This window comes from Bombina bombina, chromosome 6, assembly GCF_027579735.1.
Source record: "Bombina bombina isolate aBomBom1 chromosome 6, aBomBom1.pri, whole genome shotgun sequence".
NCBI classification, from domain to species: domain Eukaryota; kingdom Metazoa; phylum Chordata; class Amphibia; order Anura; family Bombinatoridae; genus Bombina; species Bombina bombina.
In genome coordinates, this window is record NC_069504.1 from 977,225,532 (window position 1) to 977,252,124 (window position 26,593).

At 41.4% G+C, this 26,593-nt stretch overlaps 1 protein-coding gene across 1 annotated transcript in view; it reads left to right on the top strand.

Annotated features, from left to right (window-relative positions):
• CANX (calnexin) overlaps positions 1-17,351 on the top strand; it is a 229,809-nt gene extending 212,458 nt beyond the window's left edge. The window contains exon 10 of the mRNA XM_053719642.1: positions 15,431-17,351. Within this exon, the coding sequence (XP_053575617.1) occupies positions 15,431-15,484 (54 nt within the window). The 3' untranslated portion in view covers positions 15,485-17,351. The remainder of the gene's footprint in view (positions 1-15,430) is intronic.
• Positions 17,352-26,593: the final 9,242 nt, after the last annotated feature.

Sequence of the window (26,593 nt, forward strand, 5' to 3'; positions counted from 1 at the left end):
CCCAAAACTTTAATCTTCTTCTGGTGAAGCCATTCCTTTGTTGATTTGGATGTATTCTTTGGGTTGTTGTCATGCTGAAAGAGGAAGTTCCTCTTCATGTTCAGATTTCTAGCAGAAGCCTGAAGGTTTTGTGCCAATATTGTCTGGTATTTGGAACTGTTCATTATTCCCTTTACCTTGACTAAGGCCCCAGTTCCAGCTGAAGAAAAACAGCCCCAAAGCATGATGCTGACACAACCATGCTTCACTGTGGGTATGGTGTTCTTTTGGTGATATGCAGTGTTGTTTTTGCACCAAACATATCTTTTGGAATTATGGCCAAAAAGTTCAACTTTGAACACCTTTTGCAACATGCTTTTGGGAAACTTCAGATGTGTGTTTGCAAAATTTTGCTCTGCTTGGATGATTTTTTTTTTTGTAAGAAAAGGCTTCTGTCTTGCCACTCTACCCCATAGCCCAGACATATGAAGAATACGGGCGATTGTTGTCACATGTACCACACAGCCAGTACTTGCCAGATATTCCTGCAGCTCCTTTAATGTTGCTGTAGGCCTCTTGGCAGCCTCCCAGACCAGTTTTCTTCTCATCTTTTCATCAATTTTGGAGGGACATCCAGTTCTTGGTAATGTCACTGTTGCACCATATTTTCTTCACTTGATGATGACCGTCTTCACTGTGTTCCATGGTATGTGCCTTGGAAATTATTTTGTACCCTTCTCCTGACTTATACCTTTTAACAATGAGATCCCTCTGATGCTTTAGAAGCTCTCTGCGGACCATGGCTTTTGCTGTAGGATGCGACTAACAAAATGTCAGGAAAGACCTACTAGAACAGCTGAACTTTATTTGGGGTTAATCATAGGAACTTTAAATGACAGGTGTGTACTGAATCCTATTTAACATGATTTTGAATGTGATTGATTAATTCTGAACACAGCTACATCCCCAGTTATAAAAGGGCATTCACACTTATGCAACCATATTATTTTAGTTTTTTATTTCCCTTTACCTAAAAGATTTCAGTTTGTTTTCTCCAACATAGGTGTGTCCGGTCCACGGCGTCATCCTTACTTGTGGGATATTCTCTTCCCCAACAGGAAATGGCAAAGAGCCCAGCAAAGCTGGTCACATGATCCCTCCTAGGCTCCGCCTACCCCAGTCATTCTCTTTGCCGTTGTACAGGCAACATCTCCACGGAGATGGCTTAGAGTTTTTTAGTGTTTAACTGTAGTTTTTATTATTCAATCAAGAGTTTGTTATTTTAAAATAGTGCTGGTATGTACTATTTACTCAGAAACAGAAAAGAGATGAAGATTTCTGTTTGTATGAGGAAAATGATTTTAGCACCGTAACTAAAATCCATGGCTGTTCCACACAGGACTGTTGAGAGCAATTAACTTCAGTTGGGGGAACAGTGTGCAGTCTCTTACTGCTTGAGGTATGACACATTCTAACAAGACGATGTAATGCTGGAAGCTGTCATTTTCCCTATGGGATCCGGTAAGCCATGTTTATTAAGATAGTAAATAAGGGCTTCACAAGGGCTTATTAAGACTGTAGACTTTTTCTGGGCTAAATCGATTCATTATTAACACATATTTAGCCTTGAGGAATCATTTATTCTGGGTATTTTGATATGATTATATCGGCAGGCACTGTTTTTGACACCTTATTCTTTAGGGGCTTTCCCTAATCATAGTCAGAGCCTCATTTTCGCGCCGGTATGGCGCACTTGTTTTTGAGGTCAGCATGGCATGCAGCTGCATGTGTGTGGAGCTCTGTTACATAGAAAAGTCTTTCTGAAGGCATCATTTGGTATCGTATTCCCCTTTGGGCTTGGTTGGGTCTCAGCAAAGCAGATTCCAGGGACTGTAAAGGGGTTAAATATAAAAACGGCTCCGGTTCCGTTATTTTAAGGGTTAAAGCTTCCAAATTTGGTGTGCAATACTTTTAAGGCTTTAAGACACTGTGGTGAAATTTTGGTGAATTTTGAACAATTCCTTCATACTTTTTCGCAATTGCAGTAATAAAGTGTGTTTAGTTTAAAATTTAAAGTGACAGTAACGGTTTTATTTTAAAACGTTTTTTGTGCTTTGTTATCAAGTTTATGCCTGTTTAACATGTCTGAACTACCAGATAGATTGTGTTCTGACTGTGGGGAAACCAAGGTTCCTTCTCATTTAACTATATGTATTTTATGTCATAAAAAATTTTAGTAAAAATGATGCCCAAGATGATTCCTCAAGTGAGGGGAGTAAGCATGGTACTGCATCATCCCCTCCTTCGTCTACACCAGTCTTGCCCATACAGGAGGCCCCTAGTACATCTAGTGCGCCAATACTCCTTACTATGCAACATTTAACGGCTGTAATGGATAATTCTATCAAAAACATTTTAGCCAATATGCCCACTTATCAGCGAAAGCGCGACTGCTCTGTTTTAGAAAATTCTGTAGAGCATGAGAACGCTGATGATATGGTTTCCGAAGGGCCCCTACACCAGTCTGAGGGGGCCAGGGAGGTTTTGTCTGAGGGAGAAATTTCAGATTCAGGAAACATTTCTCAACAAGCTGAACCTGATGTGATTACTTTTAAGTTTAAGTTGGAACATCTCCGCGCTCTGCTTAAGGAGGTGTTACCCAATTTGGATGATTGTGATTATCTGGTCATTCCAGAACCACTATGTAAAATGGAAAAGTTCTTAGAGGCCCCGGGGCCCCCCGAAGCTTTTCCTATATCCAAGCGGGTGGCGTACATTGTTAGTAAAGAATGGGACAGGCCCGGTATACCTTTAGTACCTCCCCCCATATTTATAAAATTGTTTTCCTATAGTCGACCCCAGAAAGGACTGATGGCAGACAGTCCCCAAGGTCGAGGGGGCGGTCTCTACTCTACACAAGCGCGCCACTATACCCATAGAAGATAGTTGTGCTTTCCAAGATTCTATGGATAAAAAATTAGAAGGTCTGCTAAAGATGTTTGTTCAGCAAGGTTCCCTTCTACAACCAATTGCATGCATCGTCCATGTCACTGCAGCCGCGTGTTTCTAGTTTGATGAGCTAGGAAAGGCGATTATTAGTAATTCTTCTTCTTATGAGGAGATTATGGACAGAATTCGTGCTCTTAAATTGGCTAATTCTTTCACCCTAGACGCCACCTTGCAATTGGCTAGGTTAGCGGCGAAAAAATTCTGGGTTTGCTATTGTGGCGCAGAGCGCTTTGGTTAAAATCTTGGGCAGCGGATGCGTCTTCCAAGAACAAATTGCTTGACATTCCTTTCAAGGGGAAAAACACTCTTTGGCCCTGACTTGAAAGAGATTATCTCTGATATCACTGGGGGCAAGGGCCACGCCCTTCCTCAGGATAGGTCTTTTCAAGACCAAAAATAAACCTAAGTTTCGTCCCTTTCGCAGAAACGGATCAGCCCCAAGGGCTACGTCCTCTAAGCAGGAAGGTAATACTTCTCAAGCCAATCCAGTCTGGAGACCTATGCAAGGCTGGAACAAAGGAAAGCAGGCCAGGAAACCTGCCACTGCTACCAAGACAGCATGAAATGCGGGCCCCCGATCCGGGACCGGATCTGGTGGGGGGCAGACTCTCTCTCTTCGCTCAGGCTGGGGCAAGAGATGTTCTGGATCCTTGGGCGCTAGAAATAGTCTCCCAAGGTTATTCTCTGGAGTTCAAGGGGCTTCCTCCAAGGGGGAGGTTCCACAGGTCTCAGTTGTCTTCAGACCACATAAGAAGACAGGCATTCTTACATTGGGTAGAAGACCTGCTAAAAATGGGAGTGATTCATCCTGTTCCATTAGGAGAACAAGGGATGGGGTTCTACTCCAATCTGTTCATAGTTCCCAAAAAAAGAGGGAACGTTCAGACCAATCTTAGATCTCAAGATCTTGAACAAGTTTCTCAAGGTTCCATCGTTCAAGATGGAAACCATTCGAACACTTCTTCCTTACATCTAGGAAGGTCAATTCATGACCAAGGTGGATTTCAAGGATGCGTATCTACATATTCCTATCCACAAGGAACATCATCGGTTCCTAAGGTTTGCATTCCTGGACAAGCATTTCCAGTTCGTGGCGTTTTCTTTCGGATTAGCCACTGCTCCTAGGATTTTCTCATAGGTACTAGGGTCCCTTCTGGCGGTGCTAAGACCAAGGGGCATTGCTGTAGTACCTTACTTGGACGACATTCTGATTCGAGCGTCGTCCCTTCCTCAAGTAAAGGCTCACACGGACATTGTCCTGGCCTTTCTCAGATCTCACGGATGGAAAGTGAACGTGGAAAAGAGTTCTCTATCTCCGTCAACGAGGGTTCCCTTCTTGGGAACTATAATAGACTCCTTAGAAATGAGGATTTTTCTGACAGAAGCCAGAAAAACAAAACTTCTAGACTCTTGTCGGATACTTCATTCCGTTCCTCTTCCTTCCATAGCGCAGTGCATGGAAGTGATAGGTTTGATGGTAGCGGCAATGGACATAGTTCCTTTTGTGCGCATTCATCTAAGACCATTACAACTGTTCATGCTCAGTCAGTGGAATGGGGACTATTCAGACTTGTCTCCGAAGATACAAGTAAATCAGAGGACCAGAGACTCATTCCGTTGGTGGCTGTCCCTGGACAACCTGTCACAAGGGATGACCTTCCGCAGACCAGAGTGGGTCATTGTCACGACCGACGCCAGTCTGATGGGCTGGGGCGCGGTCTGGGGATCCCTGAAAGCTCAGGGTCTTTGGTCTCGGGTAGAATCTCTTCTACCGATAAATATTCTGGAACTGAGAGCGATATTCAATGCTCTCAAAGCTTGGCCTCAGCTAGCGAGGGCCAAGTTCATACATCAACCATCAGGGGGGAACAAGGAGTTCCCTAGCGATGGAAGAAGTGACCAAAATCATTCTATGGGCGGAGTCTCACTCCTGCCACCTGTCTGCTATCCACATCCCAGGAGTGGAAAATTGGGAAGCGGATTTTCTGAGTCGTCAGACATTGCATCCGGGGGAGTGGGAACTCCATCCGGAAATCTTTGCCCAAGTCACTCAACCGTGGGGCATTCCAGACATGGATCTGATGGCCTCTCGTCAGAACTTCAGAGTTCCTTACTACGGGTACAGATCCAGGGATCCCAAGGCGGCTCTAGTGGATGCACTAGTAGCACCTTGGACCTTCAAACTAGCTTATGTGTTCCCGCCGTTTCCTCTCATCCCCAGGCTGGTAGCCAGGATCAATCAGGAGAGGGCGTCGGTGATTTTGTTAGCTCCTGCGTGGCCACGCAGGACTTGGTATGCAGATCTGGTGAATATGTCATCGGCTCCACCATGGAAGCTACCTTTGAGACGAGACCTTCTTGTTCTAGGTCCGTTCGACCCACTCCAGCTGACTGCTTGGAGATTGAACGCTTGATCTTATCAAAGCGAGGGTTCTCAGATTCTGTTATTAATACTCTTGTTCAGGCCTGAAAGCCTGTAACCAGAAAAATTACCACATAATTTGGTATATCTGTTGGTGTGAATCTGCAGGATTCCCTTGGGACAAGGTTAAGATTCCTAAGAGTCTATCCTTCCTTCGAGAAGGATTGGAAAAAGGATTATCTGCAAGTTCCTTGATGGGACAGATTTCTGCCTTGTCTGTGTTACTTCACAAAAAGCTGGCAGCTGTGCCAGATGTTCTAGCCTTTGTTCAGGCTCTGGTTAGAATCAAGCCTGTTTACAAAATTTTGACTCCTCCTTGGAGTCTCAACCTAGTTCTTTCAGTTCTTCAGGGGGTTCCGTTTGAACCCTTACATTCCGTTGATATTAAGTTATTATCTTGGAAAGTTTTGTTTTTGGTTGCAATTTCTTCTGCTAGAAGAGTTTCAGAATTATCTGCTCTGCAGTGTTCTTCTCCTTATCTGGTGTTCCATGCAGATAAGGTGGTTTTGCGTACTAAACCTGGTTTTCTTCCAAAAGTTGTTTCTAACAAAAACATTAACCAGGAGATAGTTGTGCCTTCTTTGTGTCCTAATCCGGTTTCAAAGAAGGAACGTTTGTTGCACAACTTGGATGTAGTTCGTGCTCTCAAATTTTACTTAGCAGCTACTAAGGATTTCAGACAAACTTTGTCTTTGTTTGTTGTTTATTCTGGTAAACGGAGAGGTCAAAAAGCAACTTCTACCTCTCTCTCCTTCTGGATTAAAAGCATTATCCGATTGGCTTATGAGACTGCCGGACGGCAGCCTCCTGAAAGAATCACAGCTCACTCCACTAGGGCTGTGGCTTCCACATGGGCCTTCAAGAACGAGGCTTCTGTTGATCAGATATGTAAGGCAGCGACTTGGTCTTCACTGCACACTTTTTCTAAATTTTACAAATTTGATACTTTTGCTTCTTCTGAGGCTATTTTTGGGAGAAAGGTTTTGCAAGCCGTGGTGCCTTCCATTTAGGTGACCTGATTTGCTCCCTCCCTTCATCCGTGTCCTAAAGCTTTGGTATTGGTTCCCACAAGTAAGGATGACGCCGTGGACCGGACACACCTATGTTGGAGAAAACAGAATTTATGTTTACCTGATAAATTACTTTCTCCAACGGTGTGTCCGGTCCACGGCCCGCCCTGGTTTTTTTAATCAGGTCTGATAATTTATTTTCTTTAACTACAGTCACCACGGTAACATATGGTTTCTCCTATGCAAATATTCCTCCTTAACGTCGGTCGAATGACTGGGGTAGGCGGAGCCTAGGAGGGATCATGTGACCAGCTTTGCTGGGCTCTTTGCCATTTCCTGTTGGGGAAGAGAATATCCCACAAGTAAGGATGACGCCGTGGACCGGACACACCGTTGGAGAAAGTAATTTATCAGGTAAACATAAATTCTGTTTTTCAATTGAGTTGTACAGTTTATAGGTCACATTAAAGGTTGAAAAAGTTCTGAAATTATTTATCTTTGTCTCATTTTTTTACATCACAGAAACCTGACATTTTAACAGGGGTGTGTAGACTTTTTATATCCACTGTAGATAAGAGCCGGCCTGCAGGGGCTTACAAACAGGCATAGATTAAGACGTTATAAAGTATATGAATATAACAATTTTGTTTGTGCAAAGCTGGGAAATGGGTAGTAAAGTTGTTCTCTTTCTTTCTAATGGCACTGAGAGTCCACCAATTAATTCATAACCTATGGGAAATACTTCACATGGCCACCAGGAGGATGCAGACACCCCAAATAGAGCCTAAAATATCCCTACCACTTCCCATACCCTCTCAGTAGTTATTTCCCCCGTTTTCATGGAGGGAGGCAGAGAGAGGTGCTCTGCTGAAGATTCTGAGTTTGTTGACCTCAATTGATTTTCCTGCAAGAGAGGGCAAAAATAAATCAAGTAGATTGTACCTTTTTAAGAAAATATGTTCTGCACTGCCTATTCTGGTTTAGCATTCTGGTTACTGCATTTGTTTCCGAATTTAAGCTTCGATTGCTGGTATATAGCCATAGTAGTGTAGCTTTCCTGTACCTTGATATTTTAATATAAAATGTTTAACCATAGTAAAACTACTTTGCAATATACTGTCATTATTAGTTTGCTACCTTTTTTCACGTATTTACCTCACAGAATCATGGGCTCCCTAGCCCTTTAAACCCTTTGCTGAAAAAGAGTTGTAAATCATTGATTTTTAATGTGTTGCATATCTCAGACAGCCAAGGACTGAAAGTACCATGATAGTCTTGAAATGAATTGAAGCATGTCATTTTTCATCTATCGACCCTGAATCTCTGTTTAACCCTTTTGTGGCGGTTACACACTTAAAGAACCGATGCATGTCCTAGGCACTTCTTTTGAATTATTTTACAGTCCCTGTGTTTACCACCTCTATTGGAAGTTTAATCAATTGATCTTTCACCCTTTCTGTAAAAACAAAAAAAGCTTCCTCAGATTTTCCTAAATCTACTATTCCCTAGTTTAAGATTGTGACCCCTTCTTTTGCTGTTACTTTCTTCTTAAAGACACGATGAGTCCACGGATCATCTTCATTACTTATGGGATATTCACCTCCTGGTCAGCAGGAGGAGGCAAAGAGCACCACGAGCTGATAAATAGCTCCTCCCTTCCCTCCCACTCCAGTCATTCTCTTTGCCTACGTTAGTGATAGGAAGAGGTAAAGTGAGGTGTTAGATTAGATTCTTCAATCAAGAGTTTATTATTTTTAAAGTAGTGCCAGAGTGTGCTACTTTGTTCTAGGGTGTAGCTGTAGTCCATATCAGTCTCTATAGTAGAGCTATTGGTGGCTTTAGAACAATGGGAACTGGTGGGACATAATTCTCACTGCGCCTCCCATAGATTTATGCTGCCCTTCTCCTGATATCCTAAGCAACACTTAACTCAGGCTTTATCATCTTCCACAGGACTATGGGAGGGAGAAGACCTCCTAAACCTGCTGAGCTGCCCTGCTGTCAGGCAGAATATAACGGTAAGTGCTATCTTTTTATTCTGGGTCTGAAGCACACAGAAGGATTCAGGACAGAGGAGGTATAGCACTTTACTGGGACATATATCTCCTATATACTGTTTTAGGAGGATTTTCTGACAGCATATTTATAGCAGGCACTGGGGCTGAGGAGAGTGGCTTTGGGGGGCACATGAACCGAGTGGACACCATGAGGGATATGCCCTGTGGCAAGGGCTAAACCACTTAAAATATTGTTTTTATGGGCTGGCTCAGTTAAGTTGTATGAGCCCTTTGTGTTGTGCACATTTTTGTACTTTTCACTGGTATTGCAGTTTGCTCCCAGGTTCAGAGAGGGTTTCAGTGACATCTCCTGGTAGTCTATTTCTAATATATAATGATGGCGACCGGGAGAGCATGTATATATTACGTCCACGAAGGGCGGGGTTTAATTTTGGTGCTGTTTCTTTTCAGTAGCGCATATTTCTATGTCTTTTTTGCTATGCTGCAGGCTCGGGATGTGATTATCACGCCCACGAAGGGCGGAGCTATGTTTGGGACTTAGCCTGTACTTGCTCTTCTGCTTAATCAGAGTTAGAGCGGTTTCTGAGAAGGAGCCTCTGCAAGTGTCCTTATTACTTACTAGCTAAGCAATATCCCAGGTGGGTCCAGATAGCGCTACAGCTGCGCTCCGGATCTGTTTACAATCTGTCATGTCTTTCTTAAGAAAAGGTACATGGTGTTTTAGGGATGTATGAACATTTGGAACCTCAGCAAGTTAACTGAGTTTTTCAGTAGTTGTTCCTCTGTGTGCTAGTCTAAGCATTTTTCTACTCGCAAGGATAAAAAGGTTACTGTTTAAAATTTAAAGGGACAGTAACGTTTTTATCTGTTGATCTTAGTTGAATTACTTTAACTGTTTAATCCATCCTTTGTGTTGTAGGATGGAACAAGAACTCCCAAAAAATTAGTTTCCTATTACATTTAAAGAGACCGTAACAGTTTTATCTGTTAATCTTTATTAAATGAATTTTGCTGTTTATTTGCTTAATCCATCCTTTGGGTCTCGGGATGGAACAAGTACACACATAAATGAGTTACTTTTTAATTTTTAACGAGACAGTAACGTTTGTGTAAATTTTAAAAAAAAAATAGATTGTCTTTTCTGAACCTTCTCCTACTATGGGAGTCTGTTGACTATGGTCAATCTGTGCCACAAATTTCTCCTATAGCGTCCCACAAAATGTTATGGCCCACATGCCGTGCCCTGCTCTTCCTCTAACACTCCATTTGTATTTACTTTGCATTTCATACATAAGTTTTACCACAAGGTAGAATACATTACTTGAGGAATTAATTTCAATCAGTTAGGGTGATTGATTTAATAGTTGCTATCCCAGCCGTTTCTTCCCTATTAAAGAAAGGAGGAAGATACTTTGGGATTATCTGATGGAGAATTCTCAGGCTCAGATGGAATAATATCTTTATTTGATCATGAGGTTGTTTTTCTCGTTTTTTTTTTTTTTTAGCTTGATTACCTCCATTTGTTACTTTAGGAGGTTTTAGCTACCCTGGGCGACTTAGACTCTGCTGGTGTTATCTAGTGCATCCAGTAGGTTATTAAGGAATGGAAGGAACCGCATTCCCTATAATTAAAAATGATTTTTTTCCATAGTGGGCTTTGCTATGGAGACTGGACAAGCATTCACTAGGGTGGATGGAGTAGTTTCCAGCTTGGTCGAGAGAACTAAGATTCCCTTAGAGGATAGTTGGGTTCAAAGGTCCTATGGATAAGAAGTAGAAGGGGACGTACACCAGGGTTTATAATGGCAACCAGCTGTGTACTTTGCTACCGTCACTAGTGCGATGGCATATGGGTCTGATGCTAAGTCAGAATCTCCCCTGGATAAGGACCCAGGATAGGATGAAAGCCTTTGAGTTGGCTACTTCCTTTATTTCAAATTTTTCCCTTCAAGTTATCATTCTGGGAGCATAGGTTTCAGGGTTTTCTGTTCCAGCTCACAGAGTCTTATGGTTAGAGTCAGTTCTACGGATGTATGCTCTAAGTTTAAGCTTTTAGCAATTTCTTGCAAGGGGAAGACCTTGATGGGATCTGGCTTGATGAAAGTTATATCTTTTGGAATTCACTTAACCTGCTGTTGAATTGGACACAGCTTGAAGTACATGCCTCCGATCCGGGACAGGATCTTGTAGAGGGCAGAATTCCGGTTTCGCTCAGATTTGGGTTCGAGATGTTCAGGATCCCTGGGCTATGGACATAGTGTCCCAGGGATACAAACTGGAGTTAAAAACATTTCCTCCTCGAGGAAGATTTCTTCTTTCAAGATTATCTGCAAACCAGATGAGAGGCGTTCTTACATTGTGTAAGAGACCTCTCCTCCCTGGGAGTGATTACTCCCGTTCCTGTACAGGAACACGGGCAGGGTTTTAATTCAAATCTGTTTGTAGTTCCCAAGAAGGAGGGAATTTTCAGATCTATCTTAGACCTCAAGAGTCTGAACAAGTTTCTCAGAGATCCATCTTTCAAGAAGGAAACTATTTGTACCATTCTTCCATTGATTCAGGAGGGTCAATTTATGACGACAGTGGACTTAAAGGATGCATATCTACATGTTCCTATCCACAGAGATCATCACATGTTCCTAAGGTTTGCCTTTCTGGACAGACACTTTCAGTTTGTGGCTCTTCCTTTCGGACTGGCCATGGCACCCTGAGTTTTCACAAAGGTTCTGGGGTTTCTATTGGCGGTTTTAAGACTGGGGCATTGCGGTGGCGCCTTATCTGGACGATATTCTAATCCAGGCTCCATCTTGTCAACAAGCAAGGTCCAATACCGAGAACTCACGGGTGGAAGGTGAATCTGGAAAAGAGTTCCTTAATCTCGAAAGCAAGGGTGACTTTCTTGGTAACTGTAATCGATTCTATATCTGAGGATTTTTCTGACAGAGGTCAGGAAATCATAGATTCTAGATGCCTGTCGAGCCCTTCAGTCCAATCGTCGGCCGTCAGTGGCCCAGTGCATGGAAGTAATCGGACTGATGGTGGCGGCAATAGACATCATCCCATTTGCTCGGTTTCACCTCAGACCTCTGCAATTAAACATGCTCAGGCTGTGAAATGGAGATTATGCAGACTTGTCTCCTCGAATAACCCCGGAACAGTAGACAAGGGATTCACTTCAATGGTGGTTGTCTCTGTATCATCTATCCCAGGGAACATGCTTTCGCAGACCATCCTAGGTGATTGTGACAACAGATGTCAGCCTTTTAGGGTGGGGAGCTGTCTGTGGTCCTCTAATGGCTCAGGGAGTGTGGACCCCGGTGGAGTCTGTTCTTCCTATAAACATCTTGGAACTGAGAGCGATCTTCACTGCTCTTCTAGCCTGGCCTCAGTTAGCCTCGGCCCAGTTCATCAGATTCCAGATGGACAATATAACAACAGTGGCTTACATCAATCATCGGGGAGGAACAAGGAGTTCCTTACCGATGACAGAGGTAACCAAGATAATCCGGTGGGTGGAGGCCCATTCTTGCCATCTGTCAGTGATCGACATTCCAAGGAGTGGACAACTGGGAGGCGGACTTTCTGAACAGGCTGACCATCCGGTAGTATTCTCCATCCTGAGTCTCAAATGTGGTTGGCCGGAGTTAGATCTCATGGCATCTCGTCAGAATGCCAAGCTCCTGAGATACGGGTCAAGGTCTAGGGATCCTCGGGCGGAGCTGCTAGATGTTCTAGCAGTTCCTTGGTCCTTCAATCTAGCATATCTTTTTTTTCCTCGTTTGCTCTTCTTCCTTGGGTCATTGCTCGAATCAAACAGGAGAAGGCATCAGTGATTCTTATTGCGCCTGAATGGCCTCGCAGGATTTGGTATGCAGACCTGGTGGACATGTCTTTCCTGCCACCTTGGAGACTTCCGTTGAGGAAGGATCTTCTCATTCAAGGGTCCTTCCTTCACCTATATCTAGTTTTTCTGAAGCTGACTGCTTGGAGATTGAATGGTTAATCCTATCCAAGCTGGGGTTTTCTGATTCGGTCATAGAGACCATGATTCAGGCTTGTAAGCCTGTAACTAGAAGGTTTTATCATAAGATATGGCGTATATTTCTTTATTGGTGTGAATCCAAGGGCTACTCATGGAGTAGTTAGGATTCCCAGAATTTTGTCTTTTCTCCAAGAGGGTTTGGAGAAGGGTTTGTCGACAAGTTCCCTAACGGATCAAATTTCTGCCTCGTCTATTTTATTACACAAACGTCTGGCAGGTGTCCCAGATGTACAATCTTTTTGTCAGGCCTTGGTTAGGATTAGACCTGTGTTCAGTCTAGTTACTCCTCAATGGAGTTTGAATTTAGTTATCAAAGTTCTTCAAGGGGCTCCATTTGGGCCTATGCATTCCTTATATATTAAGTTATCTTGGAAAGTTTTTTTTCTTGTTACTATTTCCTCAGCTCGTAGAGTGTCTGAACTCTTGGCGTTGCAATACACTTCGCCTTATCTTACTTTCCATTCAGATAAGGTGGTGTGGCGGGCTAAACTAGGTTTTCTTCCTAAGGTTGTTTCAGATAGGAACATTAATCAGGAGATTGTTGTTCCTTCCTTGTGTCCTATTCCTTCTTCTCAAAAGGAACGTCTTCTGCACAATTTAGACGTGGTCCGTGCTTTATAATTTTACTTGCAAACGACTAAGGACTTTCGTCAGTCCTCTTCTTTGTAGTTTTTTCTGGAAAGTGTAAGGGGTCAGAAAACTTTGGCTACCTCTTTTTCTTTTTGGCTGAAGAGTATCATCCGCTTTGCATATGAGACTACTAGACAGCAGCCTCCTGAGGGTTACGGCCCATTCCACTAGGGCTGTTGCTTCCTCATGGGCATTCAAAAATGAAGCTTCTGTAGATCAGATTTGCAAGACTGCAACTTGGTCCTCTATTCACACTTTTTCTAAATTTTTCAAATTTGATACTTTTGCCTCATCTGAGCTGCTGGTCAGAGCCGTAAATCAAAAACTAAGGATAAGATTTTCAAAGGGTCCGATCTAAACAAACTCTGAAAGTAAAGAAAAAAATGTATGGCTTGAGCGGGACTCCGGGAGCTTAGAAAGAGGGGTAGAATGGTGACACAGCTTAGTGATAAAGATAACATAATATATTTATGAGACAGCAGTCGCCTCGCTGAGCTGTAACAGTGTGTTGGGGGATCCATACCCATCCCTCTTTCCCTTGCACTACATTGATGATTTTTACAGTCTAGAGGAAATATTATATTTTTTTAATTGATAATGAATGTTTAGCTTACAGCTATATAACAAACAATAGCTGAGGCCAGTTCAAAAGATATGCTTTAGCAATAAAGATTATAGCTGCAAACTTTATAGCAGCAGTAGTTTTTTAGTTATGCTGTGAGTGCGATGTCTATATGCGTGCACGCTCACAGCAATAAGCAGACTTACAGTTTTGTCAGCATCACTTTCACCCATGTCTGCACGGAGCGGTCAGAAAGTAAAAAAAAAAAATAATGGAACACCTATAATAAAAAAATAAGGTATTTGCATTTTAAAAACTGAAAAAACATTATGAATAAAAAAAAAACACAAAACCCTAATGACAAGTGTTTAAGGTCCCTTTAAGAGCGGATTCTGCTTGACAGAGTGCTTCAATCACGTTTACGTTTTGCACTTTGTTACTCCTGTGTTAAACACAAGTTACTGGTCAAGACCGCAAACAAAACAGTCTCTGAGCAATTTGGACCTTAGTGCTTTTCTTCCACCTAAAATGACTGCTCCTGCAACTCCCCTCATATGCTCTAGCACCCCCTTGGGGTGACCCGCCTCACTCTTTGAAAACCACTGATCTAGAGCAGTGATTTGCAACCTTTTTTTTTTGTCGTGGCACACTTTTTTACATGAAAAAATCCTGTGGCACACCACCATCCCAACATTTTACAAAATCACACATTGTAGCCTAATACAGGATATATATACAGTGTGTGTGTGTGTATATGTGTATATATGTATATATATATATGTGTATATATGTATATATATATGTGTATATATGTATATATATATGTGTATATATGTATATATATATGTGTATATATGTATATATATATATATGTGTATATATGTATATATATATATATGTGTATATATGTATATATATATATATATGTGTATATATGTATATATACACATATATATATATATATATATATATATATATATATATATATATATATATATATATATATATATACACACTGTACTGTGCTGTCATGCCATGCCTCCTACAAACTATATATGACATATTGACATTCATTCACAAACAATCATAATGATTGTCTGTGAATGTATGTCAATGTCATGGTTATAAATGATGCCTGATGAGCCAGGCTGTCACATACCTCCCAATATTTCAAAATTTGAAAGAGGGACACCCCCGCACTGTTGTCAGTCTGCCGTGGCACACCTGAGGATCTCTCTCGGCACACTAGTGTGCCACGGCACACTGGTTGAAAAACACTGATCTAGAGCAAGACAACATAAATGTCAGAAATTGCCCAAGAGCTTCTTGTCACTAATTTTATCACATCTTATTTGTTTTTAGTTTTGGTTCTAGCCCAGAAATAGGTGTATCTAATCTTCCTTTGTAGTCCTGATAACATGAGTAGAGCTTTATTTTACGTTCCAATAAATCTTTTTATGGTTCAGAATTGATTGCTGACAGACTTGTCTGTTTTTGTGTTTCTATTGTATTGTTGTGATGTGGGGGGGAAGGTTATTTTTTTCCCCCACCCTCCTCTACTTCTTATCTGTAACTTGGTCAACATAAATTGTTGACCTAGAAAGTTAATGGTACATTTTATAGAGGGAAATATTTTACTTTTTCAAGGGTATGGCCATCTACTTGCTAAAAACTATGAAATGCTATTTGTACTCAAATCCTGTCGCTAGAAATACTATAACTTTTTAAATTTTATTTATTTTTTGCTTTTTTAAATAGGAGGAAGAAATTTTGAATAGATCTCCAAGAAATCGAAAGCCAAGAAGAGATTAAATTCTACAAAACCTTTATCAATGAACTTGAATATTTGGCAAAGTTAAATTTAATTAAAGTTCAGTTTCTACCATTGCAAAGAAAATGACCACCTGGAAAATATTTGACACTGAAGCCACAAGACCTTGTCGACCCTCAATTTGCAGCTGAAAACTTGAAGTCTTGAACATTTTGTCTAGAATTGGCAAAATATTCAGTGGAGCAAACAGTATCATTCCTTTTTTAATATAAATGCAGTTAACATTAGTTAACTTCTGTGGGATTCGCAGTGTGACATAAAAAGAAATAACTGTAATGGTTTCATTTTAAAGATCTTTTTAAAACCAGAAAAAAAAGAACAATATAGTATTGCCAAATTCTTCTGAACTTCAGTGTAATAAAATGTATTAATCCTAGAAAAAAGAAATTATAAAAACTTTAGGAAAATATTGTTAGATTTAAATGCAGAGTTTTTTTTATGAAGGCTTGGTTTTGCTGTTCCTTACTGTTAAGATAATATGCTTTCCACTTCAAGATGGTTGTATTCTTGCTCTTCGTTTTGTTTTAAAGTGTACTCACAAACCAGTGCAGTTCATGCTTCTTTGATTCTGGAGAGCATGTTCATTATCCTTCCATCATGCATGTTGCCCTTGGTTACTGTTAAGCCTCTGGCACTCTTAAAGGACGAGAGGATATTATGGACCAACACAAATGAGAATTCTCCTTTTAAGCAGGTTCTAAGATGCCCCTTTTCAATGTGTGTGTGTGTGCGTCTTTGTAAATATAAATATAAAAATACATATATCATTTGCCTTGTGTGCTTTCTTAGTTTAAATGTTTTTGGTTAGTTTTAAATGTCTTCCTTTTTCCCTTTTACTGTTAAATTACTTTTATCAATGTTCATTACCAGCTGAAAAGTAGGACACGTGCATTTATTTAAAAGCTGCATTGCAGGCTTGCAATACTTAGCATTTCTGTCAATAACTTTTGCTTTAAAATTAATAATGCCACTGATACATATTTGCTTAGTATCCTAAGCGTTGATTTTGACAAACTTTTTTCATACAGTTATACATTTAAAAATCTAAGCTCACACTAGCATTTGCCTGTTCCTAACATGGGATGGCGGTTATCAAATTCATTGCTGTATGCAATTTTTGCAGTTTATTTTATTTAAGATTACTGTGTGGTTCTGATAACATTAAGCCACATTAACATTTGATTGAAAAATGCATTTTATTCATGCCTGCAGTGCTGCTTGAACAATGAAGGTTTGAAGTAGTATGCTGAGAATACTATTCATATGTACTACATAGGCATCTCATTTTTATTTATTCTGTTAACCAATGTGTTGAATCTAAGGTTTATGTTCCTAACCCTATTTCTCAGTAGTGTCCATCCCCACAAGAACCAAAAATAGACCAGGATTTTAGCATGTATGTGAATATAGGTAAACTGCCTCATTCTCAATTGATTGCCAGGGGGAAACGATCTTTAAAGCTTGGTAATTCTTCTGCTTAAGGTTATTGAAAATTTACACTCCTCCTATGTCTGACACATTTACATTTTCTAATTAAAGTACTTCAAAGTTTACGCAATGAGTTAAGTTACCTACAAGGAAAACATCCTTACTGCATGTCTAATCCTATAGTATTTCTGTGATCACCATCAGCAGTAAACAAAAATAATTGGATAAAGAACCTCCTACTAAGGAAGTAAAAATAAGTATTAAGTAGAATGTTTTTTGTGTGCGCTGGTAAACGAGCCTACAGTTTAGTGTAACCACGTGAGGTTTTTCATTTGCTTTTGTAAGCTGTTGCATCATAACTTATATTGTTGTAGGGGTTCAGTGACTGAACATAATAAAGTTTTTATAAAATAAAAAAAACGCTCTGTCACTAGTCGGTGATTTTTGTTTTCAAGCTTACAATTGTTAGTAAATGTGTTGGAACTATTCTTGTTCTTAAGAACAATAGAAAGCTACAAATTTTAATTGTGCCTGTATAGAGTCCCAAGAGGAAGTGATTAAACACACAGTATGTTTAATAGTTTTCTCTTGTAAGGTGTATCCAGTCCACGGATCATCCATTACTTGTGGGATATTCTTCCCAACAGGAAGTTGCAAGAGGACACCCACAGCAGAGCTGCTATATAGCTCCTCCCCTAACTGCCAAACCCAGTCATTCTCTTGCAACTCTCAACAAAGATGGAGGTAGTAAGAGGAGAGTGGTAAAATATAGTTAGTTTTTTCTTCAATCAAAAGTTTATTTTCAAATAGTACCGGAGTTGTACTATTTTATCTCGGGCAGTATTTAGAAGAAGAATCTGCCTGCGTTTTCTATGATCTTCAGAGGGAGAATGGCGTGCAGGGAATCCTGCTATTGAGGTATGTGCAGTTTTAAGTTTTTCTAGGGACTAGAAAATGCTGCTGGTACCTGAGTAATGTAAGTTAAGCCTAAAAACAGTGATTTAATAGTGACTTGTATAAGGCTTACTACCAGAGATATATACTCTGATAATATGGCAATATAAAACGTTTGCTGGCATGTTTAATCGTTTTTATATATGCTTTGGTGATAAAACTTATTGGGGCCTAGTTTTTTCCACATGGCTGGCTTGATTTTTGCCTAGAAACAGTTTCCTGAGGCTTTCCACTGTTGTAGTATGAGTGGGAGGGGCCTATTTTAGTGCTATTTTTGCGCAGTTAAAATTACAGAAAGAGACATTCAGATTCCCTCAGCAGTCTCCTGCATGCTATAGGACATCTCTGAAGGGCTCTAAAGGCTTCAAAAGTCGTTTATTGAGGAAGGTAGGGCCACAGCTGAGCTGTGGCAGTTGTTGTGACTGTTTAAAAAACGTTTATTTCTCTTGTTAAGTGTATCCAGTCCACGGATCATCCATTACTTGTGGGATATTCTCCTTCCCAACAGGAAGTTGCAAGAGGATCACCCACAGCAGAGCTGCTATATAGCTCCTCCCCTCACTGCCATACCCAGTCATTCTCTTGCAACTCTCAACAAAGATGGACGTAGTAAGAGGAGAGTGGTGTATTAGTTAGTTTTTTAACTTCAATCAAAAGTTTGTTATTTTTAAATGGTACCGGAGTGTACCGTTTCATCTCAGGCAGCATTAGAAGAAGAATCTGTCTGTGATTTCTATGATCTTAGCAGAAGTAACTAAGATCCACTGCCGTTCTCACATATTCTGAGGAGTGAGGTAACTTCAGAGGGGGAATGGCGTGCAGGTTTTCCTGCAATAAGGTATGTGCAGTTAAAATATTTCTAGGGATGGAATTTGCTAGAAAAATGCTGCTGATACCAGATTAATGTAAGTTAAGCCTTAAATGCAGTGATAGTGACTGGTATCAGGCTTATTAACAGAGATACATACTCTTATAAAAGTGTAATATAAAACGTTTGCTGGCATGTTAATCGTTTTTATATATGTTTGGTGACAAAACTTATTGGGGCCTAGTTTTTTTCCACATGGCTGGCTTGATTTTTGCCTAGAAACAGTTTCCTGAAGCTTTCCACTGTTGCAATATGAGTGGGAAGGGCCTATTTTAGTGCTTTTCTGTGCAGATAAAAATACTGACAGAGACATTCAGCTTCCCTCTGCATGATACAGGACATCTCTGAAGGGCTCAAAAGGCTTCAAAGTCGTGTTTGAGGAGGGTAACAATCACAGTAGACTGTGGCAGTTGTTGTGACTGTGTTTAAAAAACTTTTTTGTCATTTATTATTCTGTTTTGTTATTAAGGGGTTAATCGTCCATTTGCAAGTGGGTGCAATGCTCTGCTGACTTGTTACATACACTGTAAAAATTTTGTTAGTGTAACTGCCTTTTTTCACTGTTATTTCAAATTTTTCAAAATTTGTTTCTCTTAAAGGCACAGTAACGTTTTTTATATTGCTTGTTAACTTGCTTTAAAGTGTTTTCCAAGCTTGCTAGTCTGTACAAACATGTCTGAAACAGAGGATACTTGTTCATTATGTTTAAAAGCCATGGTGGAGCCCCATAGGAGAATGTGTACTAAATGTATTGATTTCACCTTAAACAGTAAAGATCAGTCTTTATCTATAAAAGAATTGTCACCAGAGGGGTCTGTCGAGGGGGAAGTTATGCCGACTAACTCTCCCCACGTGTCGGACCCTTCGCCTCCCGCTCAAGGGACGCATGCTAAAATGGTGCCAAGTACATCAGGGACGCCCATAGCGATTACTTTGCAGGACATGGCTGCAATCATGAATAATACCCTGTCAGAGGTATTATCCAGATTGCCTGAATTGAGAGGCAAGCGCGATAGCTCTGGGGTTAGACGAGATACAGAGTGCGTAGATGCTGTAAGAGCCATGTCTGATACTGCGTCACAATATGCAGAACCTGAGGACGGAGAGCTTCAGTCTGTGGGTGACGTCTCTGAATCGGGGAGACCTGATTCAGAGATTTCTAATTTTAAATTTAAGCTTGAGAACCTCCGTGTATTGCTTGGGGAGGTATTAGCTGCTCTGAATGACTGTGACACAATTGCAGTGCCAGAGAAATTGTGTAGGCTGGATAAATACTATGCAGTGCCGGTGAGTACTGATGGTTTTTCCAATACCTAAAAGGCTTACAGAAATTATTGGTAAGGAGTGGGATAGGCCCGGTGTGCCCTTTTCCCCACCTCCTATATTTAGAAAAATGTTTCCAATAGATGCCACTACACGGGACTTATGGCAGACTGTCCCTAAGGTGGAGGGAGCAGTTTCTACTTTAGCAAAGCGTACCACTATCCCGGTTGAGGACAGTTGTGCTTTTTCAGATCCAATGGATAAAAAATTTGAGGGTTACCTTAAGAAAATGTTTATTCAACAAGGTTTTATTTTACAGCCCCTTGCATGCATTGCGTCTGTCACTGCTGCGGCGGCATTCTGGTTTGAGGCCCTGGAAGAGGCCATCCATACAGCTCCATTGACTGAAATTGTTGACAAGCTTAGAACTCTTAAGCTAGCTAACTCATTTGTTTCTGATGCTATTGTTCATTTGACTAAACTAACGGCTAAGAATTCCCGGTTCCCCATCCAGGCGCGTAGGGCGCTATGGCTCAAATCCTGGTCAGCTAATGTGACTTCAAAGTCTCTTCTAAATTACTCAACATTCAAGTAGCAGACCTTATTCGGGCCTGGTTTGAAAGAAATTATTGCTGACATTACTGGAGGCAAGGGTCATACCCTTCCTCAGGACAGGGCCAAATCAAAGGCCAAACAGTCTAATTTTCGTGCCTTTTGAAATTTCAAGGCAGATGCAGCATCAACTTCCTCTGCTTCAAAACAAGGGAACTTTTGCTCAATCCAAGCAGGCCTGGAAACCTAACCAGTCCTGGAGCAAGGGCAAGCAGGCCAGAAAGCCTGCTGCTGCCTCTAAGACAGCATGAAGGAGCGGCCCCCTATCCGACAACGGATCTAGTAGGGGGCAGACTCTCTCTTCGCCCAGGTGTGGGCAAGAGATGTTCAGGATCCCTGGGCGTTGGAGATCATATCTCAGGGATATCTTCTGGACTTCAAAGCTTCTCCTCCACAAGGGAGATTTCACCTTTCAAGATTATCTGCAAACCAGATAAAGAAAGAGGCATTCCTAAGCTGCGTACAAGATCTCCTTGTAATGGGAGTGATCCATCCAGTTCCGCGGACAGGGGTTTTATTCAAATCTGTTTGTGGTTCCCAAAAAAGAGGGAACCTTCAGACCAATTTTGGATTTAAAGATCCTAAACAAATTCCTCAGAGTTCCGTCATTCAAGATGGAAACTATTCGAACCATTTTACCCATGATCCAAGAGGGTCAGTACATGACCACAGTAGACTTAAAGGATGCCTACCTTCACATTCCGATTCACAAGAATCATCATCAGTTCCCGAGGTTTGCCTTTCTAGACAGGCATTACCAATTTGTAGCTCTTCCATTCGGGTTGGCTACAGCTCCAAGAATTTTTACAAAGGTTCTGGGCTCACTTCTGGCGGTCCTAAGACCGCGAGGCATAGCGGTGGCTCCTTACTTGGACGATATCCTGATACAGGCGTCAAGTTTTCAAATTGCCAAATCTAATACAGAGATAGTTCTGGCATTCCTGAGGTCGCATGGGTGGAAAGTGAACGAAGAAGAGAGTTCTCTATCTCCTCTCACAAGGGTTTCCTTCCTAGGGACTCTAATAGATTCTGTAGAAATGAAAATTTACCTGACTGAGTCCAGGTTATCAAAACTTCTAAATGCTTGCCGTGTTCTTCACTCCATTCCGCGCCCCACGGTGGCTCAGTGCATGGAAGTAATCGGCTTAATGGTAGCGGCGATGGACATAGTGCCATTCGCGCGCCTGCATCTCAGACCGCTGCAATTATGCATGCTCAGTCAGTGGAATGGGGATTACACAGATTTGTCCCCTCTACTAAATCTGGATCAGGAAACCAGAGATTCTCTTCTCTGGTGGTTATCTCAGGCCCATCTGTCCAAGGGTATGACCTTTCGCAGACCAGATTGGACAATTGTAACAACAGATGCCAGCCTTCTAGGTTGGGGTGCAGTCTGGAACTCCCTGAAGGCTCAGGGTTCATGGACTCAGGAGGAGAAACTCCTCCCAATAAATATTCTGGAGTTAAGAGCAAAATTCAGTGCTCTTCTGGCTTGGCCTCAGCTAGCAACACTGAGGTTCATCAGATTTCAGTCGGACAACATCCCGACTGTGGCTTACATCAACCATCAATGGGGAACCATGAGTTCCCTAGCGATGTCAGAAGTCTCCAAGATAATTCGCTGGGCAGAGACTCACTCTTGCCACCTGTCAGCGATCCATATCCCAGGTGTAGAGAACTGGGAGGCGGATTTTCTAAGTCGTCAGACTTTTCATCCGGGGGAATGGGAACTCCATCCGGAGGTGTTTGCTCAATTGGTTCTCCGTTGGGGCAAACCAGAATTGGATCTCATGGCGTCTCGCCAGAACGCCAAGCTTCCTTGTTACGGCTCCAGGTCCAGGGACTTAGAAGCGGCACTGATAGATGCTCTAGCAGCGCCTTGGTTCTTCAACCTGGCTTGTGTTTCCACCGTTTCTTCTGCTCCCTCGTCTGATTGCCAAAATCAAACAGGAAAGAGCATTGGTGATATTGATAGCGCCTGCGTGGCCACGCAGGACCTGGTATGCAGACCTAGTGGACATGTCATCCTTTCCACCATGGACTCTGCCTCTGAGACAAGACCTTCTAATACAAGGTCCTTTCAATCATCCGAATCTACTTTCTCTGAGACTGACTGCATGGAGATTGAACGCTTGATCCTATCAAAGCGTGGCTTCTCCGAGTCAGTAATTGATACCTTAATACAGGCACGAAAGCCTGTCACCAGGAAAATTTACCACAAGATATGGCGTAAATATCTTCATTGGTGTGAATCCAAGAATTACTCATGGAGTAGGGTTAGGATTCCTAGGATATTGTCCTTCATCCAAGAGGGTTTGGACAAAGGATTATCAGCTAGTTCTTTAAAGGGACAGATTTCTTCTCTGTCCTTTTACACAAGCGTCTGGCAGAAGTTCCAGACGTTCAGGCATTTTGTCAGGCTTTAGTTAGAATTAAGCCTCTGTTTAAACCTGTTGCTCCTCCATGGAGCTTAAACTTGGTTCTTAAAGTTCTTCAAGGGGTTCCGTTTGAACCCCTTCATTCTATTGATATCAAACTTCTTTCATGGAAAGTTCTTTTTCTGATGGCTATTTCCTCTGCTCGAAGAGTCTCGGAGTTATCTGCCTTACATTGTGATTCTCCTTATCTGATCTATCATTCAGATAAAGTTGTTCTGCGTACAAAACCTGGGTTTTTACCTAAGGTGGTTTCCAACAAGACTATCAAGCAAGAGATTGTTGTTCCATCATTATGTCCTAATCCTTCTTCAAAGAAGGAACGTCTTTTGCATAATCTAGACGTAGTCCGTGCCTTGAAGTTTTACTTACAGGCTACTAAAGATTTTCGCCAAACATCTAACCTGTTTGTTGTTTACTCTGGACAGAGGAGAGGTCAGAAGGCCTCGGCAACATCTCTTTCTTTTAGGCTTCGGAGTATAATCCGTTTAGCCTATGATGCTGGACAGCAGCCTCCTGAAAGGATTACAGCTCATTCTACTAGAGCTGTGGCTTCCAACTGGGCCTTTAAAAATGAGGCCTCTGTTGAACAGATTTGCAAGGCTGCAACTTGGTCTTCCCTTCATACTTTTTCCAAATTTTACAAATTTGATACTTTTACTTCTTCGGAGGCTGTTTTTGGGAGAGAGGTTCTACAGGCAGTGGTTCCTTCCGTTTAAGTTCCTGCCTTGTCCCTCCCATCATCCGTGTACTTTAGCTTTGGTATTGGTATCCCACTAGTAATGGATGATCCGTGGACTGGATACACTTAACAAGAGAAAACATAATTTATGCTTACCTGATAAATTTATTTCTCTTGTAGTGTATCCAGTGTATCCAGTCCACGGCCCGCCCTGTCCTTTTCAGGCAGGTCTAAATTTTAATTAAACTACAGTCACCACTGCACCCTATGGTTTCTCCTTTTCTCGGCTTGTTTCGGTCGAATGACTGGATATGGCAGTGAGGGGAGGAGCTATATAGCAGCTCTGCTGTGGGTGATCCTCTTGCAACTTCCTGTTGGGAAGGAGAATATCCCACAAGTAATGGATGATCCGTGGACTGGATACACTACAAGAGAAATAAATTTATCAGGTAAGCATAAATTATGTTTTCTTTTTTTTGATCCGTTTTTTGCATCCATTTGCAAGTGGGTGCAATGCTCTGCTAACCTATTACATACACTGTAAAAATTTCGTTGATTTACTGCCTTTTTTTCACTGTTTTTCAAATTTTGACAAAATTTGTTTCTCTTAAAGGCACAGTACCGTTTTTTATATTTTCTTGTTAACTTGATTTAAAGTGTTTTCCAAGCTTGCTAGTCTCATTGCTAGACTGTACAAACATGTCTGACATAGAGGAAACTCCTTGTTCATTATGTTTAAAAGTCATGGTGGAACCCCATATGAGAATGTGTCTCATTAGTATTATCCTTGGTGGGATAGCACCGGAACACTCACAAGTTCCATATATTCCTGTATACACTGAACTAGTGCCAGTACTCTTACTCCTCTCTTTTTGAATGTGTACTAAATGTATTGATTTCACTTTAAACAATAAAGATCAACTTTTGTCTTTAAAAAATTTATCACCAGAGGATTCTGGCGAGGGGGAAGTTATGCCGACTAACTCTCCCCACGTGTCAGACCCTTTGACTCCCGCTCAAGGGACTCACGCTCAAATGGCATCAAGGACGCCCATAGCGATTACTTTACAAGACATGGCGGCAGTCATGGATAATACTGTCAGCGGTATTAGCCAGACTACCTGAATTTAGAGGAAAGCGCGATAGCTCTGGTGTTAGGCGTAATACAGAGCATAAAGCCGCTTTAAGAGCTATGTCTGATGCTGCCTCACAATATGCAGAAGCTGAGGAAGGAGAGCTTCAGTCTGTGGGTGATATCTCTGACTCAGGGAAACCTGATTCTGATATTTCTACTTTTAAATTTAAGCTTGAGAACCTCCGTGTTTTGCTTAGGGAGGTTTTAGCTGCTTTGAATGACTGTGACACAATTGCAGTGCCAGAGAAATTGTGTAGACTGGATAAATACTTTACAGTGCCGGTGTGTACTGAGGTTTTTCTAATACCTAAAAGGTTTACAGAAATTATTAATAAAGAGTGGGATAGACCCGGTGTGCCGTTCCCCCCCCCCCTCCCCCTCCTATTTTTAGAAAAAGGTTTCCCATAGACGCCACCACACGGGACTTATGGCAGACAGTCCCTAAGGTGGAGGGAGCAGTTTCTACTTTAGCAAAGCGTACTACTATCCCTGTCGAGGACAGTTGTGCTTTTTCAGATCCTATGGATAAAAAATTAGAGGGTTACCTTAAGAAAATGTTTTTTTTTCATGTAATTAGCAAGAGTCCATGAGCTAGTGACGTATGGGATATACATTCCTACCAGGAGGGGCAAAGTTTCCCAAACCTCAAAATGCCTATAAATACACCCCTCACCACACCCACAAATCAGTTTTACAAACTTTGCCTCCCATGGAGGTGGTGAAGTAAGTTTGTGCTAGATTCTACGTTGATATGCGCTTCGCAGCAGGCTGGAGCCCGGTTTTCCTCTCAGCGTGCAGTGAATGTCAGAGGGATGTGAAGAGAGTATTGCCTATTTGAATTCAATGATCTCCTTCTACGGGGTCTATTTCATAGGTTCTCTGTTATCGGTCGTAGAGATTCATCTCTTACCTCAATTTTCAGATCGACGATATACTCTCATATATACCATTACCTCTACTGATTCTCGTTTCAGTACTGGTTTGGCTTTCTACTACATGTAGATGAGTGTCCTGGGGTAAGTAAGTCTTATTTTGTGACACTCTAAGCTATGGTTGGGCACTTTTTTATAAAGTTCTAAATATATGTGTTTAAAAATTTATTTGCCTTGATTCAGGATGTTCAACGTTCCTTATTTCAGACAGTCAGTTTCATATTTGGGATAATGCATATGAATAAACCAATTTTTTCTTACCTTAAAATTTGACTTTTTTCCTGTGGGCTGTTAGGCTCGCAGGGGCTGAAAATGCTTCATTTTATTGCGTCATTCTTGGCGCAGACTTTTTTGGCGCAAAAATTTTCTGTGTCATTTCCGGCGTCATACTTGTCACCGGAAGTTGCGTCATTTTTTTGACGTTTTTGCGCCAAAAGTGTCGGCGTTACCGGATGTGGCGTCATTTTTGGCGCCAAATAATGTGGGCATCTTTTTTGGCGCTAAAAAATATGGGCGTCATTATTGTCTCCACATTATTTAAGTCTCATTGTTTATTTGCTTCTGGTTGCTAGAAGCTTGTTCATTGGCATTTTTTCCCATTCCTGAAACTGTCATTTAAGGAATTTGATAATTTTGCTTTATATGTTGTTTTTTCTATTACATATTGCAAGATGTCTCAGATTGACCCTGAGTCAGAAGCTACTTCTGGAAAATCGCTGCCTGATGCTGGATCTACCAAAGTTAAGTGTATTTGTTGTAAACTTGTGGTAACTGTTCCTCC